General features: G+C 41.2%; 1 protein-coding gene and 1 non-coding gene across 2 annotated transcripts in view; both read right to left on the reverse strand.

Moving 5' to 3' along the window:
- Nucleotides 1–18,555, reverse strand: part of eIF3c (eukaryotic translation initiation factor 3 subunit c) — a 94,629-nt gene that overhangs the window by 42,289 nt on the left and 33,785 nt on the right. The window contains exons 4-8 of the mRNA XM_080271573.1: nucleotides 13,974–14,118; nucleotides 10,701–10,922; nucleotides 3,399–3,524; nucleotides 1,292–1,442; nucleotides 547–810 (exon numbers count right to left, since the gene is read on the reverse strand). Coding sequence (XP_080127699.1) covers nucleotides 547–810; nucleotides 1,292–1,442; nucleotides 3,399–3,524; nucleotides 10,701–10,922; nucleotides 13,974–14,118 — 908 coding nt within the window. The remainder of the gene's footprint in view (nucleotides 1–546; nucleotides 811–1,291; nucleotides 1,443–3,398; nucleotides 3,525–10,700; nucleotides 10,923–13,973; nucleotides 14,119–18,555) is intronic.
- LOC145398879 (5S ribosomal RNA) lies at nucleotides 9,555–9,673 on the reverse strand. The gene has a single exon (XR_013897211.1). It is a non-coding gene; the product is annotated as a 5S ribosomal RNA (ribosomal RNA).

Raw genomic sequence — 18,555 nt, forward strand, 5'->3', positions numbered from 1 at the left:
GATGACAGAAAAAATACTGTATAGAAAAACAACATAAGGATAAAGCAGTGTGCTCCTATGATGGATGAAAGTTGTACAGTTAAGATGAGGATGATGAATAGCATATTGTACCAAGATCCTACTGTCAAACCTATAAGCATAAAGTACTTACCCACAACTTCATCAAATCAAGCCTTACCATGATCACTACAATACAATCAAAAGTAAAGTTATAACAGGTGTAACACAGTGCATCACACATGCTTATCTTGCACAAATACTCCCTCATGATATACAACCACTCTTACATGATCACAATTCTGACCTTTTTTCCCACCTAAAGATGGGGTAAGGATAGGATGCAGAATACAAGGGGAAAATACTGAACTGGGAAATACCAATAGCAAGCCTAGAGAAACTGGCCAAATACCAGTACATACATAAATACATACCCTTCAAAACCCTAAAATTCTGCCTCCAAGTCACAGACCAAACCATTTTTGGTGTACATAATGCTTATACATGCACCTCCTATACATCTATGAGACAGAACAAATAACTACATACCTTCTCCCAGAATTCTGCCTTCATGGGGTCCGAAACAGAAGGATTGTAGTCATAAATGCTCATAATGATGCTGAACTGAATTTTGACATATATGGCAGGGCCGAGGTTGTTGTCTTGAGCCACCGACAACAGTTCATGCAGTAGTTCAATCTGCTCCTTCCTGTCCGTGCCTTTCTTGCCTCTTGCTGCCATTATCTCGGTGAGCTTCTTGTGCACCGTCGTTACGTTGATTTCATCATCCTTACCGAACATTTTGGGTTTCTCCTGCAGCCGAAAAATAATTACATAAAAAGCATGAAACAAATAATGAAAACAATTTTTTTTCTTTTAATTTAAAGCCAGACACCATAATCCTGTAAGGGGTGGTCCGCTGTCTTTGAGTTACTTGTTTTATGGGGAGGGGCACTAACCCTCCGCCAACCCACTTGCTGACACGTAGGAAACATGTATGGGTTGGTTATATGGTTACCACCCTCCATTGTAAATGGTTTCCTGGCTTACAGGAAACCATTTAGCTTGTCACTCAATTTAGAGCCACCTATGAAGGAAAGAACAATAAAAAGTGACAGTAAAGATGGGCAAAATAGGATGACAGAGGGCTGACACAGAAAATGAGTGATAAAGGTGAGACATAGGTAGCACTAGATCAAGAGCTACCTACCACATGACAGCATATAGTATGTCTTCATTTTATTACATTCCAGGTTCTTGTGCACCAATAACACATCAATTTTACACTCCTTACCATAGGCATAGATGAACCCTTCTTGACCTGCTCCCATCCTGCATCGTCATCACTCTCCTCATCTCGATCCTTCTTCTCCCTTGGTGCCCTCTTCTTCTTTTTCTTTATTTCATCATCTTCACGGTCCTTGGTTGTCTTCAAGAACTTATCCCTGTGACAAACACAGTATTTTGACCACCAATACAAACAGTTCATTATTACTAACATCATACAGTCATCTATAGAGGGCTGAAGGAAAGGTATATGAAAGAATTATCATAAAGTAAGGAATACATCATAAGGTCTGTAGTGGCTTTAGTAATGCAATGGGATGTGTGCAATGAGACAGTGAAGAAAGCTTGTGACTGTAAGGTATTTATGACACTTATGGATCTACAAACTGCATGCAAGGTAAACATTCTGCGATCCTGAAAGGAGCTGCATACGTATAGTGTGGATAGAAAGCTGTTAAATATTAGCCTGTGTAAGGGTTAGCCTGTGAGTGTGTGATGTAAGATCAGTATTTGAGTGAGACATACCTGTGTGATATCCTCATGGCTGTTCAATTCATAGATTTTTTTTTTTTTCTTTTTTAATAAATAACAGAACGGAGGAAGGAAAAACAAATGAGTAAAAAAAATAATAATCCATGCACCAGATTACTGGTGTCCTCTGTTCATAAAATATCTGTAACAGTTAGACTTGAACAGTTGTGGGTTGAAATTTGGAGGGAAACAACTCTGAGGAAGCGAGTTCCAAAGAGATGTAGTTCGGGGAATGAAAGAATTCTGACAGGCAGAAGTTCTGCAATATGGCTGAGTGACATTCCAGTCATGAGCACAACCAGATGCCCGTGTAGCACGAGGGAAGGCATGGAGAGGTGGCACCATGGACATAACTTCGTCTGAGCATTTGCCAAAAAAATATCTGTAAAATAATGCAAGGGAGGCAACATTCCTTCTTACTTGCAGGGGAGGTAGTTTATATGTAATGGCAGGGTTGTTAATAATTCTAACAGCTTTATTCTGAATTTTGTCTAGTTGTCTTAATGCAACCTCTCCACAACCATTCCACAAGGGTGAGCAATATTCAAGCTGATAGTGCACACGACTCTTATAAATTATAGCTAACTGCTCATCGGCGAAGAAGTTATGAACTCCGTACAATAATCCAAGTTTCTTTGAGGCGATTTTAACAAGTGATCTGACATGAGAGGTCCAGCTGACGGCACTGTTAAGCGAGACGCCGAGAATTTCAATACTTTTGGAGATGGGAATATTGGTAGCACTGAAGGTAATGTACGAATCTGGCAATATCTATCTATTAGTAAACTGTATATATTTAGTTTTACTAGCATTAAAAGAGACAAGGTTGTTTTGTCCCCATTCACTGATTGTAGATAGATCTTGATTTATGGAGCATGATGGCTGTACTGAGTTGAGAGGTAGAGATATTAGACTTTGTAAATGGATGTCTGAGTGTGAATGAACTATGTAGTGTTGAGTCATCTGCATATGAGTGAATGACACTGTGGGTGACAGGTAAGAGATCATTAATATGAACCAGAAATACGGTTGGTGCCAGAACTGATCCCTGCGGCACGCCAGCGTTAACTGAGTGGAAATTGGAATATACATCATCTACTTTTACTCTTATTTTCTTGTCACTAAGATATGAAGAAATCAAAGGAACAAAAGACGTTGGTCCATAGCAAGGGAGTTTGGACAGCAGGGAACGGTGCCATAGGGTTGAGACAGGTAAATATTTATGGAGAGGGGGATAAGGTTGGTAATGAATGGTGGATGCAAATAGTGGACAAGACTTTTGCAGACTGGTGCAGTTTTGTGGATGTATGTGCACATGGAGATGTAACAGATGATAAACAGCCAATTTCACATCATCCCCCTGTGCAACACTGGCGCCCAACGTTAGCCTAGGCTATTGCAGTCCAGTAAGGTTAGGAAACTGAACTATGCTCGGCCCATTAGTAGTGCTCATATAATAGAAACCTTTTATGATCTGGATGAGCCACAGCCCTTTTGAACTAACAGCTACAGCACCAGACCACAGATGAAAATAATCACACAGACCACAGAAAAATAAATAAAAATATAAAAAGCAGACTGACCTGATATTGCTGATGCCACCTCCACCATCAGATGACGATGTCTCCTCCTCAGAGTCAGGATCCCAGTCAATGCTGTCATCATCGTCATCATCATCATCATCACTCTTGGTAAACTTCCTAGCTGTCCTGAACCAATACAAACAATTAGATGATGAGAATGAACACTAAAATTACAAAAATAAAATAAAACCAACACATAATGAATCAAGTTAGAAGGATATTTTCTAAAGGAAATAACATGTACACTATGAAGAAAAAAAATTTAAATACAAGTATGCCCTTAATTCACGCGAATTTTTTTCACGCGATTTCGGTTATCCACGAATTTTTCGTACAATAATTAAAACATAAAATTATAGTATTCAAATAAATAATTTTAATATACAAGAGAAATAAATAAAATATAAAAATACCTACCTGCTGCCCGTGTGCATACATATGTGTGTGTGTGTGTGTGTGTGTGTGTGTGTGTGTGGGAGGTAGGTCTACCACGCACCACACAGTCAGTTTGAATCTGACGGTCGAACCATGCATGACTTGCGAATCGTTATTTGTGGCTTGCTTTTCTGCCTTCCAGTGATTGCTTGCCTTGTCTGCCAACCTGGGGCCTAAGCGTAGTGCTAGTGATGCATGTGGTAACACACCAAAACGGACTAGTAAAGTGATGTTGCTGACAGAGAAAGTTAAAGTGTTGGACAAACTTAAGGGAGGAATGTCAGCGACAATTCCCCGTCAGGACGATTCCCCATCATTTATTTACATACCAGTTTATTCAGCAAGTACAGTACACTAGTTTTTTACTTATACGAGTTATAAAATCCCCCTGAAAATTAGTTACTAAAGTATTAATTAATCAATAATAAGTATATTTATAGAATGACAGGAAATCGTCCATGTTTTGATGGTGAATTGACTTCGTGGTGAATTGTCTTGGAACTGTGTGTTTGGGGTGAGTCAACTGTTCTTACAATTAAGAAGGCAGAACGTAGCATACGGAAGGCAGTGAGGGCTAGTGTACCAGACTGTGCTGAAGTGTCTCCACCTACGCCTGTGAACTGGCTTGGAACCGTGTGTTTGGGGTGAATGAGTCAACTGTTTGGACAATAAAGAAGGCACAATGTAGCATATGGGAGGCAGTGAGGGCTTGTGCACCAGACTGCTGAAGTGTCTCCACCTACGCCTGTGCTTGTCAGGTTTCAGTGTTAAATTTCTTACATTTTTGTTGTTTTTCATACTTTATGCTAGTTTATAAGGTGTATGTAGTGCATAAACAGTATTATTCTGATGTAATATACTTAGTAGACATGCACAATTATGTGCACACAAGGGCAGAACATATACGCGAATTTCCCACATACGCGAAGGGTCTGGGAACATAACCCTCGCGTGAATTAAGGGAATAAAGCAATGCGTATAAAGTACCTCTGCCCAGACAACTCACTGAGAGTCAGACACAATAATAAGACCTTGTTACATAGAGCATTTTTTCTCTCATCCACATATTCTCTATTCCATGATGAGATTTGTTTCCTAAGAAAATATTTCGTAAATAATGGCTACAGTGATAACTTGTTCTATCGTCTTGTAAGGAATTTTCTTAACAACCATTACATGCCTAAACAACAAATCTCTACTGCTAGTAAGGAGGTAATTTATCTCAGTTTACCCTACTTGGGTGCTATTTCAGTTCAAATGAAAAACCGGTTGATTCACACCCTTGTTAAATTTTATCCTCAAATTGACTTCAAGATTATACTCAGTAATTCATTCAAAATTGGCTCATTTTTTCACGTTAAAGACCCTGTTCCGACCGACCTCTGTTCGTCTGTTGTTTATTGTTTCACTTGCCCAGGTTGCCAGGCCGGGTATATTGGTAGCACAATCCCTGCTTTCAAGGTTAGGACAGACGAACATATGGGTCAGTCGAGCAGGATGGGCCGACGACTCAGGTCCCCTCCTCACTCAGCAGTAAGATACCATTTTGAATCATGTGATATCTTACTTAAAAAGGAGTATTTTAAAATATTAGCTTCTTCATCAAATAGTAACTTAAGATTACTGGAATCAATATATATAAAGTCCCATAATCCATCTTTAAATAACACTATGTCTGCAGTACCTCTTTATGTTACGTAATTGTTTTAGAATCCTTTCCTATACCCCTATTTTACTCTCGTCATATGTAGACCGTATGTCTCTGTGTGTATTTTCACTTGCATAATATTGTGATTTTAGTGTTTTTGACTTGTTTTTTGTTTCCCATTTTTACATCACTGATGATGACATTTTAAATGTCGAAATGTTTGAATAAAGATGCTGCTTACGTCAACGCTCGTTGTCCTCTTCCTTCTGAAATTGAGGTTCCCTACGAACACCCCACTACCTGAGACCACATAGAGTATCTCAGGAACATCCCCCCTCCTCCTCCCAGTGCTACGATTCCCATACATACAGAACAAAACCTTCATCCAAACAGCATCCTTCAAGGACCACCACTCACCATACACTCCTTAGAAACTATCCAAACCAAAATGACGAGTACAACTAGCAGCCACCATCCTTCCCTGCTACAGTAACAAAACAATCTCCCTTGACCTATGACCCACATATTCACAAAATTTCACTGAAATCCATCAATAACTTTTGAAGATAGCTTGTGGAAAAAAAAAAATGGGGAGGGGGTTGGGTGGGGGGGGCCTGAACCAGGACTCGAACTCGTCGCCATCAAAATTTAATTACCGGTAACTCTTCCTTGAGCCATGACCCACATTTCCATAAAATTTCATTGAAATCCATTGGTAACTTTTCGAGATTTAATGTGGACAAACAGACAAAATGGGATGCGTACATTTCTTCCTGTAATTCTGCTGGTGGAGGTAACAAAATACAACTCTCAAACAATCCACTTCGCTCACACTGCAGTTCAGCCCCCAATTCCACAACACATTTACTAAATGTACCATACTATCACAACACAGACATCCTTCAACATAACCTCAACAAAAGACCTCTGGAAGTGACCAGTCAATGATGTCAATTTCCTGTGTCCACTGAGTTCACATAAGATGAGCCTGGGGATGCAACAAGTTAGATACTATCTTCCAATCCTCCCCATCTACAATACAGTACAGCCTTCATACAACACGAGATTGGTTATGCAGAACCTTGTGCAAAATCAATTTCGCGCTAAAACGTGACATATGTTTACATGCAAAATAGGGGGTTAGGTTCTAGGAGCCCCCTATTTTTTGTTAAAAATATATTTAAAGATAGGTTATTACAACTTTATGTCTGCTGTAAGACACCCAAGACAGTGTGTTTAAATCCAATCTCACTGACTGGATACATCACTCCATTCTAACCTAACCTAACCAACTAGTTTTGCCCCTAATACTCTCCATAAAAATTTTAACCACCAAGGATTACCACTAATCCTCTTGAAAGTCCTCATTACCAATCAAGCAAAAACTTCAGACCTAACCAACACGTCAATACTATAACTGCCGCCCAGCACGATGCCTATGTCACCTGGAATCACTTTCGGTAAGCTCATTTAAAAAAAAAAAAAAAAAATTGTGTGTGAAACTATTTTTGAAAGTCATTAGTCATCAGCAATAAAGGAAAAAAAACTATAATGAAGTCGTCAGCATGGAGTGATTGCATACTTCTCACTTCTCAGGTAACCACGAATACAGTAATCGTGATTAATAAACAGGTCAGCCAAGCAATATAATTTGTATGACAATATAATTCACAAGAACAGAACTCACACAATTATCTAACCTAACTATTTACTTCAACACAGTGCCTTCACATACCGTAAGAGCCAAATTTTCTCGACCGAAGACCATCAGTTCATAACAGCTTGGTCACAAAGCACCCCCCTCTTTTTTTCCCCAAAACTTCTTTGTACTAAAGGCAAAAACATGAATTTTACTGCTCATTCATCATTAACTTTTTTTTCCAACAAAGAAACTAACCACATTGAAAACACATCTGACTCATTTTATGTCTGACTATTTGCATTTAAACTCCCACACCACATGCCACTTCGTCCAACAATTTTACATATTCCTTTGGAATAAATGCTTTTCTTGTGTTCATAGCACTTTCAGGGTTCGCAGACATAACTAAAGTTAGTTTGGAACTACGCCCTCAGAGCTCTGAGAGGAAATGAGGTGCACAGAAATAAGCAAATACAACGTCTATCACAGCAACCATCCACAACACTGAGGCAGGCAGTGGCAGATGATATGGGACATGGGTCAAATGAGTTGTGTCGGGTCAAGGAAGCCAATCAGTGACCAACAAGAGCATAACACGAGTTGTAAACAAACGCAGTCATCTGGAAATCCAATACCTAAATGCACCCACTTCCCACACAGTTTCTCTCGCGCAACTGAGTGGAATAAACGTGCTATTAAGTAATTATAGGAGAAATTAAATGCCCATGTTATTGTAAGATCGCAGTTTCTTTCTGTCTTAAATCGCAACTCTGCTGTAATGATTAGCAGACAAACAGTACCTGACAGTTTCCAATGAAGCCCAGGCCAACTATATTCACAAGAAAATAATGGCAATTTTTCAGACTGTTATGCTCCTGGCTACACCTTACTGCTATATTTATTTGCTGTCTTAATGTCCTTAACCCCTAACTGCCAGGTGCCAGTTGGAACTGTCAAAAAATTGGTGGCACGGCGGCGCCAGGTGTCGGTAGAAACCGCACTTGTTTTTGAAGTGGCCACCACTTAATCTCATCACCAAAAGCTCAGGGGAGACTCCCACCAGCCCACCCAACCACATCTCAGTCGCCTCTGTGACTCTGCCAGGTGTAGGACAATTTTTTCTTAACCTTTCTCATCCGATTCCGTTCCCACCTCACGTGGACTTTTGCCTCATCCACCCCTGTCAAGCCTCCTTCCAAGGATACTAGGAAAGGACTCAGTGATAGTGAGATACGGTGTCCCATGGACACCACTGTGTATAGTTTATCTAGTAATGGAGAAGTTATCACGCTGACAGCACTGCCACAGTCAGGACTGCAAGCAGACGCATGAACACGTCCTGTTCTCGCGGCAAAAATTTGCCCTCTTCCTCTCGTCATTACTCATTAACACAACAACCTACAGACCTGGGGATACTTTCATTTGCAAGAAGTGTTGGAGAGTAATATGGTCTTTACTTCATTTCCCTAACTGCTATAATTTCTGAGATATTAAGGTTAGAAGCAAAGCTCCCCCCCCCCCTCCATACTAAGGTGAGGCGCGTACAGATTTTACCCTGATGTCCATGGGATAAAGACATTTTAAAATTTATCCCCCATTTATTTGCAGGTAAGATTTTGTAAATGAGTGTTTGGAAGTGGATCATCATGTAAGGGAGACTAGTGAAATGTGAAACTGAGCAAGTGGTCAAGTGAACAATGTTTTAGTAAATTAAGTAACCAGCACAATGGAATGTAGTTGCCAGATCACTATTGACAAAATTACTGGTTTCTACTTTACAATGACTCTAACTACACGTTCACCTGTACATGTGTTAATTATCTGAATATGGATATAATTTAAAAAGCAAAGACAAGTACTGTAATCTTTCAATTATCCATTGCTGTAATATCCAGCCCAATGCAATACCTGGCACTTTTGGCTGAGCTCTATTAAAACAACATCCGGTGAAATTGGGCAATATCCAGTTCAGAAATGGGAAGCAACTGGCAGTATATTACTGTATGCAATTTTGGAGGGTGACGCTATGTCCAGTACATCTGTGTGGCTAACCCCTAATGGTGTGACTTAGTCTATCTCCCCCCCCCCACCCCCCGGTGCCTCACTCGTTGCTGTAGAGCTGTGACTTCCTTTGTGGCTCCTCAGTGCTCCATGCCCTAGGGCTCTGACAACTGTTACCTAGTTCTGCGTGACAGCTGAGTTTGTGGCTTTTGAGGCAGTGGCAACACTAAGTATCAATATAAATCTATTAGGTACTATATTACTGTGCTATATGTACTAAAATCAATAGTGTATTGTATTTTATTCATTCATTCATTCATTGCCAGATGCCATGTATCCCAAACGGGGTGGCCAAGGGCTTAGAGTTAATTGTTTTTACAGGGAGGGGCACTAATCCTCCACCAACCCCACTTGACACGTAGGGAGAACGTGCCAACAGCATCTGGTGTTCCCAGGCGGTCACCCATCCAAGTACTAACCAGACCCAACGTTGCTTAACTTCGCTGATTGGATGGGAAGCGGTGTACTCAACGTGGTATGGCCATTTCATTTTAATTTTTTACTCATGGGTAATACAGCTAGTGGTAAAGTTTTTTGGATACAGGGTCGAGACGAATAGCTTAGGATAGTGACATTTTATCCAGCTCAATGCCAAACGGATAGCTGTCCAGGGATACTGATGCAATATCCAGCGTCCTGCATTATTCGGTGCAGGGGTTGGCTGAATCACGCAGGATAATTTAGAGATTACTGTATATGAAATTCTGTTCTTATCATCATGAAAAAAAGAAAATACCTTATGAATAATATTGATCAGACTTTCTACTTTGACAGGTCATAAACATTTAAATCCAACATAGCCTTTATTTTTTTTTTAACAGATAAATTTCAGTAACAAAATGCCTTGATGTAAATGATTAAGATAAATGCCAAATTATTTAATATTCTGGTGACATTCGGCATTTGTGGAAACAGCAGCACAGGTCAGAGGGGTCACAATCGAGCTGTCAGGTTTCTTACTGTAAATAAGGTCTCTACCTCTGCCCAGACAGCAACATCCCCTATTTCATGCTGACCTTAACCTTTGATCTTTTTCTCTCAAAATTACTTACCGTATTCCTCTGATTATCCAAAACATCCAAAACAAAATTCCAGATCTGTTGCAATTCCATCCAATCATTTTTCTATATTATTGCTGAGACAGACAAAGCCAAAAGCAAAACCTCAACTGCTAGAGGCACAAATTACTACTAAAAGAAAATCAGATATGGTAACATAACCTAAAATAAGACAACTGTCGCTTGTCACCCATGAATTGAGGCAACAAACTAAAACTCTGAGTATACATGTAGAGTTATATAATGTCAAAAATAGCTGATCTGTTTTGACCTGATGGAACTGGGCCACCGCCACGTGAATAGGAAATCATGGCTATATTTATTCTGATGAGCACAAATTATGAGACAGAAACAGCCTCTTTGGTTACTAGGCAACCAACCCTCCAATATGACTTTATATGGCTAGAAAAATGGAAGTGATTAGGAATCTTGACTCAACGCACATGCACAATACATACTTGGCCGGCACAGCTTCCTTCTTAAATGAGGGTGCATCCATCAGCTGCTCATCATCCTCAGAATCCTCCTCCACATCTCCTTGTTCTGCCTCACCCTCAGAATCAGGAGTGTCGGGGTTTTCACGGAAGGCAGCAAGATCGTCCTCAAAGTCCTTGGCATACTTCCGGTATTTCTGCCGCAGAGTGGTTAGGCCCTTGGCGTTGTTCTTGGACATGCTCTTTCTGTAAAGTAAGAACTTCCAATTTACATAACGTCCATTGATAAAGCCAGGATTCCAGTGGCTTGAATGATGAGTGAATGAGTGCCTGGCCCATTTCACAGAGGATGCTGTTGATACTTCTCTCTATTTTGTGCTAACTCATTTTTTCTTGAATTCTGGACACTACTTCATCCCATCCTTTGAAGAGAAATAGAAGTCTGGATGAAGATGATGAACTGACACACACACACATTTAAATGATGTATGGTATCGATCCCTACATACGGTAGTGAATGTTACAAAAAAATTTCATTAACCCCTTGAATATGACACTTTTTAGTTTAGTCTTAACACCTCTTACTCAGCTCTTATACTCAAATGGTTCAATGAGGAAACTTAGGTCAGAGTGATGGTGAAAAGAATGGACAATATCTGCATAGCCTATAAAAGTTTACAGAGAGGATACAAACATTTTTTGTCCTACTTCCTTCTCCACATACAAACACAGGCAGAAAACAGCCATTCCCAACAGGTGTCCACAATTTATTCTCCGAATATCACAGTAACATGATATATAATGATCAACTGAGATACCACAGAATTAAGTGCCACTGAAAATGATTATGACCAAGCAGTGATAACAATCCTAACCTTCAGTATGGTCCCAATATTGGCTAATTACAGTAAGTCACAAATATAAGCCATGTATGACCCAGTAGGAAGTATAACCTCTTGGGGAAAAAAGAAGGAAAATTCATTCATTCATTCATCATCTAATCTTACATTGCCCCATGAGGAGCGTAGAAGCCTGGGGCTAGGCAAGTTGGTCCTGCCATTTAAGATGAGAGTGACTGGCCTCACCCATCCCTATGTGGCATTACATGAGCAATAAACCCCAACCACCCCTTGGATATAAACCTTCACTGGATCAGTCTGATTGGAGTGCCATAATTACCCGCAAAACCACCAGGCACCAAAATTTGGTTATATGGTTACCACCCAGCGTAGTAAATGGTTTCCTGGTGTACAGGAAACCATTTGGCTTGTCATTCAGCACAGAGTCACCCACAGGCAGAAGGAAAAGGAGAGTATTAAGAATATATGGAGTAGATGGAAAGTTGTTGAATGCTGTGAAGAGTATGTATGATGGTGCTAAGGCTGCAGTGCATGTGGATGGTGAACTGAGTGAATTTTTCTCTTTGAAGGTTGGGTTGAAACAGGGATGTGTCATGTCTCCATGGTTGTTCAATCTGTACATAGATGGGGTAATAAAAGAGGTACAAGATAGGGTAGTGGATGTTGGAGTGGCCCTGGTGACAGGGGGTAGTGCTTGGAAACTCCCTGTACTGTTGTTTGCAGATGATGCTGTGTTGTTAAGTGAAGACGAAGGGGAGCTGCAAGGCTTGGTGGATGAGTCTGGGAGAGTGTGTAAGAAACGGAATCTAAAGGTGAATGAAGGGAAAAGTAAAGTTATGGTCTTTGAGAGAGGTGAAGTTAGTGAATGTACTGTGAGGTAGGATGGTGAGGAACTGGAAAATGTGAGTACATTAAGTACTTGGGTAGTGTGATGAGTAAGGATGGAGGTTTGGAGGGTGAAGTGCTTGAAAGGGTACAGCAGGGAAGAAAGGTTGCTGGTTCCTTGAAAGCAGTGGTAAGAAACAGGGAAGCGAGCATGGAAGTGAAAAAGTTACTATATGACAGTATTGTGATACCAACTCTAACGTATGGAAGTGAAGCTTGGACGTTGTTGGAAGGACACAAGTCAAGAGTGAGAGCAGCGGAAATGAGAAGTTTTAAGAGAAGCCTGTGGAGTCACATAGTGAGAGAGGCTGACAAATGAGGATATAAAGGAGCATTGTGGTGTGGCTGTGGATGTGATAGGATGTGTTATGAGGAATACACTGAGGTGGTTTGGCCATGTGGAGAGGATGGAGGGTGAAAGACTGACGAGGAGAATGTATGTAAGATGAGATGGAGGGATGGGGTGGAGAGGTATATGAGAGAGGGGGGTGTGAGTTGGGAGCAGGGCAGTGAAATGGTGGGGGACAGGGCAACATGGAAGCGATTTGTTTGTGGCTATCCCGAACGGGATTGAGGCGTCTGGCAATAGATAGGTAGATAGAAATACCATATCTGATACAAAAATGAAGCAAAGGTACTGATAAATATCAGCAGGGAGGATAAACTGGTCCTCAAACTTCTACATCACTCATCCTCTGTTAACCCCTTAACTCAATTAAATTATGAATGGTTTTATTCTTTCCTTACCTCCCTCTCTTAGGGTTTCCTGGCCTATCCCATCCTCAGGTGAGAAAAGAGGCTGAGATGATTGTGATGATGAGGATATCAAACTTTGTTAATTACCTATAAACCATACGAGCATCTGGGTTAAGACAACTTGATTGCTCTTCCTACGTCAAATAAAATCTTTTGAAGATAAAAATATATATATGCAAAGAGTTAATGGACTTCCAAGAGGAACAGCATTACCCTGTAAATGGTGGTAATAACAATGAGGTACTCACAGTCTTTGGTATAAGCTGCCTTTCTGGATGGTCATTTTTTGATAGTTTGTTCACAGAAAATTACTAACTCCCTTGTAAAGCTCCAATGCTATGGATACACATGATCTGTTTTCCCCAGTTTACAGTGCCAGTAGGCTGAAAAAACATTGTGGTACCTTGGAACATGTCTGTCTTATATTGAGGACAGACTGCTGTATCAAAGTGCTCAAAAGTGGGGTCATAAATACATGTCTGACTTGTGTAGTACAGCCAGGCAGAATGAGGTAGACCACGAGTTAACTATGTATTACAGGGTGAACCACTACAAAGTAGTTGTTTTACTCAGAGTGAAAGAGTCAAACAGAACCACATACTGTACAGTGAGTTACAGCCATGTATAAAGGTGAATGCATTGTGATGATGGTGCAGAATGCCTGACAGCCTGGAAGAGTGAGATCAAGTACAACAGAGCACTGTAAATGTGGGTATAAGTTTCGTAAATGTGTGAGAGTATGAAAATTTACTTACGTCCTATAAGGACTGTGTATAATAAAAGCTGTGTGACTCACCTACCAGCCTTGTCCTCCCACACCTGCTGTATAAAGTCATCCAGTTCAGCCAAGCATCGGACATAGAACCTGGGAGTGCGTCCTCCTTCTTCCTTCTGCACTACACCCAGTGCCTTGGTATATGCCTTGCAAACCTCCTCAAAACCTGGCAACACCAACAAGTATTATTACAAACATCCACTCTGGCTACTCATCTCATATAAGGTTATGACATGATCTATGAATAGTGCTTGCATAAATCTATATAACACTTTCAGCTGCATGCACAACTGTGTATAGAATTCTGTCTGCATTCCTGACAAAATTCAGTGCAACTCTGAATAATGAACAGTTTTAAAGTCTGTCTGTCTGATGATGATGCAGCGTAAGCTTGATCATTATGAAACTTCAGCTGCGTGCTATGAGTTTGGGAAGCAGTGACTCCCAAACTGTGTGGTGCCACTATATCCTTAGTGTGCTGCAAAAACCTGCTGAAGATGTAGGTCTGTGCAATCAGACTGATGTAATTGGGCCAGTGCACTGAGTGGTCCTGCCACCTGGTGGGAGTCTGTGAACTTCTCCCAGAAACATGTTTTGCAGGTTTCAAAGACAAATTTTTCTACGCGCTTTCATGTAGTTTCCTCAAATCACAAAATTTTTCAAACGCCTTTGACAATCACAATATTGGTGTGTAAGTGGCATTGGGGGGGGGGGGAATCATAAAACAGGAATCATCATCTCCATGGAATTAACTTCTACATACAATTTACTACTTCATAAAAATCCCATATAATTGGTGTAAGACTACAGTATACCATGGTTAATGTATGGAGAAATGCTTTCATGAACAAATTTTGCAATATTTTGAAATCTGCTGCCAGAGCAATGTACGACATGTTTTCCACAGCCTACAATGTCTGACGTCCTTCTTTGATGGACACCTGGCCCATCCCTTCACTTGTTTCATGAATGGGTGCTGATCTGCATTGACTGATTTGCAGTCAGCCACAGTGCAATCAAAGTTCGTCATTTTGCTAACCGTTCTTATTGTCAATGTCACACAACCAAGTCATCCCAACACCGACACACCTCGCCAGTCTTGTGTTTGTTTACAATCGTGTGTGTGGCAGAGCCGAGTACCGACTGGAAATGTCGCATGACGAATTTATCCATATCTTTCATCATTCGTTCGTTTCGTTTTTGAAGGCTCCAACATGCTTGCATGAGTCGGCCTTGGTCATCTAATGATGGCTCTCCATGCTGCTCGATCTATGGAAGCCTCCTTGTTCAGGCCCTTAACCCTGAGGTCACACTTAATGACCTTGTCTCATGTCTTTCTCGGTCAACCCCTTGCAACCCCACCTCATATTCGAATTATTTACCGTCTTCATACATGCATGAAGGCAATATTTCCACATAAACCCTCTTTAATACTTCCCAACATATCACCTGAAAAAACAAAGTAGGGTAACTTATTATGAATGCTTGTCATTCTCATTAATGTAAACAACCACACATCTTCATGAAAAATTAAATACTGGACACCTTCCATGAAATTACTGAATACAGAGCAGCCTGTTATATGATGCCTTGTTTTTTGATAAATTACTTCAAAGATAATAAAAAAGTTATACCATCTCGGTACGTTAAAAAATAAATCGCGATTTTGCAAATGAAGTGCTTGTTGGAGATATCTAAGAATGCATGGATGAGTGAAACTATGCCAGCAGAGTGGAAAATGGCTGTGATTGTACCTCTGTACAAAAATAAAGGTGAGCAAAGTGAGTGCAAGAATTATTGTGACATTACAGTCCTTACTCGTTTTACGATGGGGTTACATCAGGTCATACCTTATCGTATACCGATTTTATCATAAATCGGTAGATTGAAACCCATTATAAAAGGGGGGTTACATCAACTCAACTTCCCAAAGTCACCAAACCAAGCCTGAACCATACATGACAACCCACCTTCATTCCTTCCTGTGTTGGTCCAAGTCATCCCCCCCGAGGCTGGGGGACAGTCTGTGCTTACAGGCACTAGTGGTCAGCCTCTGAGTCAGACAGGAACAGGTTAGGGGGAGGAGAATCCGGCCCATACCTGCACCAATCTTATCACTGGAACCCATACCTTCACCAACCATAGCACAGGGGCCTACACTGGCACTGACCTTACCACTGGGCACACAAACCACAGTACTGTAGTACGATGTTTGGCTGAGAGGTGACGATAACAGGGGGGCACACATGAACAAGTTGAAAAGACAGGGCTTTGACGGGGTGGCAGGACCTGAACCATAACAATGCACTGCACGCTGGGGCCGCCATCTTCCCTGAGACAAGCGACGGTCACCTTGCATGTGCCTGACGCTTTCCGATGGCAAAATTGTTATAGCGGGAAATTTATTGTAAACTGAATTTTGGGATGGAACTTTTCTATTATCATTGTAGCGAATTATCGTAAACCGAATCATCATAAAACGAGTAATGACTGTAGTTTATTGAGTACTGTCGGGAAGGTATATGGAAGAATTATTATAGAGAAAGTAAGAGAGATATCAGAAGTCCTTGTGAGTGATGAACAGGGTGGCTTTAGGAGTGGCAGAGGATGTGTGGATCCAATATTTGCTGTAAGACAGTGTGTGGACAAGGCTTGTGAGAAGGACTATAAGGTGTTTATGGCATTTATAGATCTGGAAAAAGCATACAACAAAGTCAGCAGAGAAGGACTGTGGAAGATTTTGTGCATGTACAACGTAGATGGTAAGCTGCTAGATGCCGTCAAGAGTTTTTATGACAGTATTGAGGCATGTGTAGAGGTAAACGGGCATCTAAGTGAATGGTTCACGATCAACGTAGGCGTGCGACAAGGTTCCCCGATGTCAACAGATTCACAAGATGTAACTGTTTTTATATATTTCAGAACCTCTTCATTCCAATAATCTACTGTTCATTTTACCATCATCATCCAGACCTTCTTTCCCACCCCACGGCAGGGCAAGGGGTAGCAATGTCCAGACAGCCCAAATCTGCCCAATCCAATAGGCCACGCTTCCATTCACTCACCATTCAAGTCCTCAGAATCCTGGCTCTATCCGATATGCCAAAAACTTTTACCACATTCTGTGCCTTCACATAAACATATCTGATAGAGTCAATCCGGATGCTGCCACGTTAAAAAGGGGTGCCAAATCCCTGCTCATGCACTTCTTCTCACAACTTTCATCCAGCCAGCTCAATCTCTTCTTGGTACCCCTAGCCTCACCGACTTCCATACCTCTCTTCCTCACACGCTCATCTACCATATCCCTCCATCTTCTCCTTGGCCTACCTCACCTCCTCCCGCCTTCATATTCGCTCAGATATACCTTTTTCATCACTCTATTGTCATCCATTCTCTCCACATGACCACACCATCTCAAAACACTCTCTTCGACTCTGGTGTCCACAGACTTTCTCACTCCACATCTATCACGAATCACATTACAGGCCGTCCCCAACTTACAAAAATATTTGGTTCTTGAAGGTCTTTCGTAAGTAAGTTTTTCATAAGTCCAACTCTCGTTCTTACAATCTCTCTCCCTCTCATACCTGTCCAACCCAACCCTAATCCCATAATTACTAACAACACAAAGTTCTTTCCCTCTACTCCACTGCCTTTCTACTCCATACCTACTTCTGTTCTATCCTCTCTCTTTCTCACATACCTGTCCAACCCAACCCTAATTCCATAAGACTAATGACACAAATTCTTTCCCTCTACCCCATCACCTTTCTACTCCGTACCTACTTCTGTGCTCTCGCTCTCTCTCTCTCTCTCTCTCATGTACCTGTTCAACCCAACCCTAATCCCATAATTACTAATGACAAAGTTCTTTTCCTCTACCCCATCACCCTTCTACTCCATACCTACTTCTGTGCTATCCTCTCTCTCTCTCTCACGTACATGTCCAATCCAACCCTAATCCCTTAAAAATAATGCTACAAATTCTTTCCCTCTACCCCATCGCCTTTCTACTCCATACCTACTTCTAGTTCTCTCTCTCTCTCTCTCATGTACCTGTCCAATCCAACCCTAATCCCATAATTAATAACGATACAAAGTTCTTTCCCTCTATCCCATCGCCTTTCTACTCCATACCTACTTCTGTGCTATCCTCTCTCTCTCTCTCTCCCCCCAGATTAAAGTCAATTCTTGTCTCCACTCCTCCACTTGTCTCCTACCCTTCCCTGAACTGCAATTATCACCTCACCTCTTTGTCAGTGACTTCACCTAATACCATCCTTCCTTGCTATGACTGACCTGCCACCCCCCAGCCCACACACACAGTTTTCTTTTTCGTATCTGCGGATTTTTCGTAAGACGATCCTACACCTGTAGGGATCTGACTGTTTTTCGTATCTTATCCACTCTCAGTATTCCACATACATTCCTCAGCAGTCCCATCTCCACTGCTCTCACTCTTGACTTTTCATTTTCATGCCACACCAATTCTCACATCCATATGTTAAAGGTGGTACTGATACTCCTTCATGTAAGCAGCCATGGCTCAGTGGGTTAGATTGCTCTGCTCTGACCGAAGGGTCAGAGGATCAAATCCACC

Source organism: Coenobita brevimanus, chromosome 46 (assembly GCF_032717465.1).
Source record: "Coenobita brevimanus isolate Jiangsu-jjx chromosome 46, ASM3271746v2, whole genome shotgun sequence".
Taxonomy (NCBI): Eukaryota; Metazoa; Arthropoda; class Malacostraca; order Decapoda; family Coenobitidae; genus Coenobita; species Coenobita brevimanus.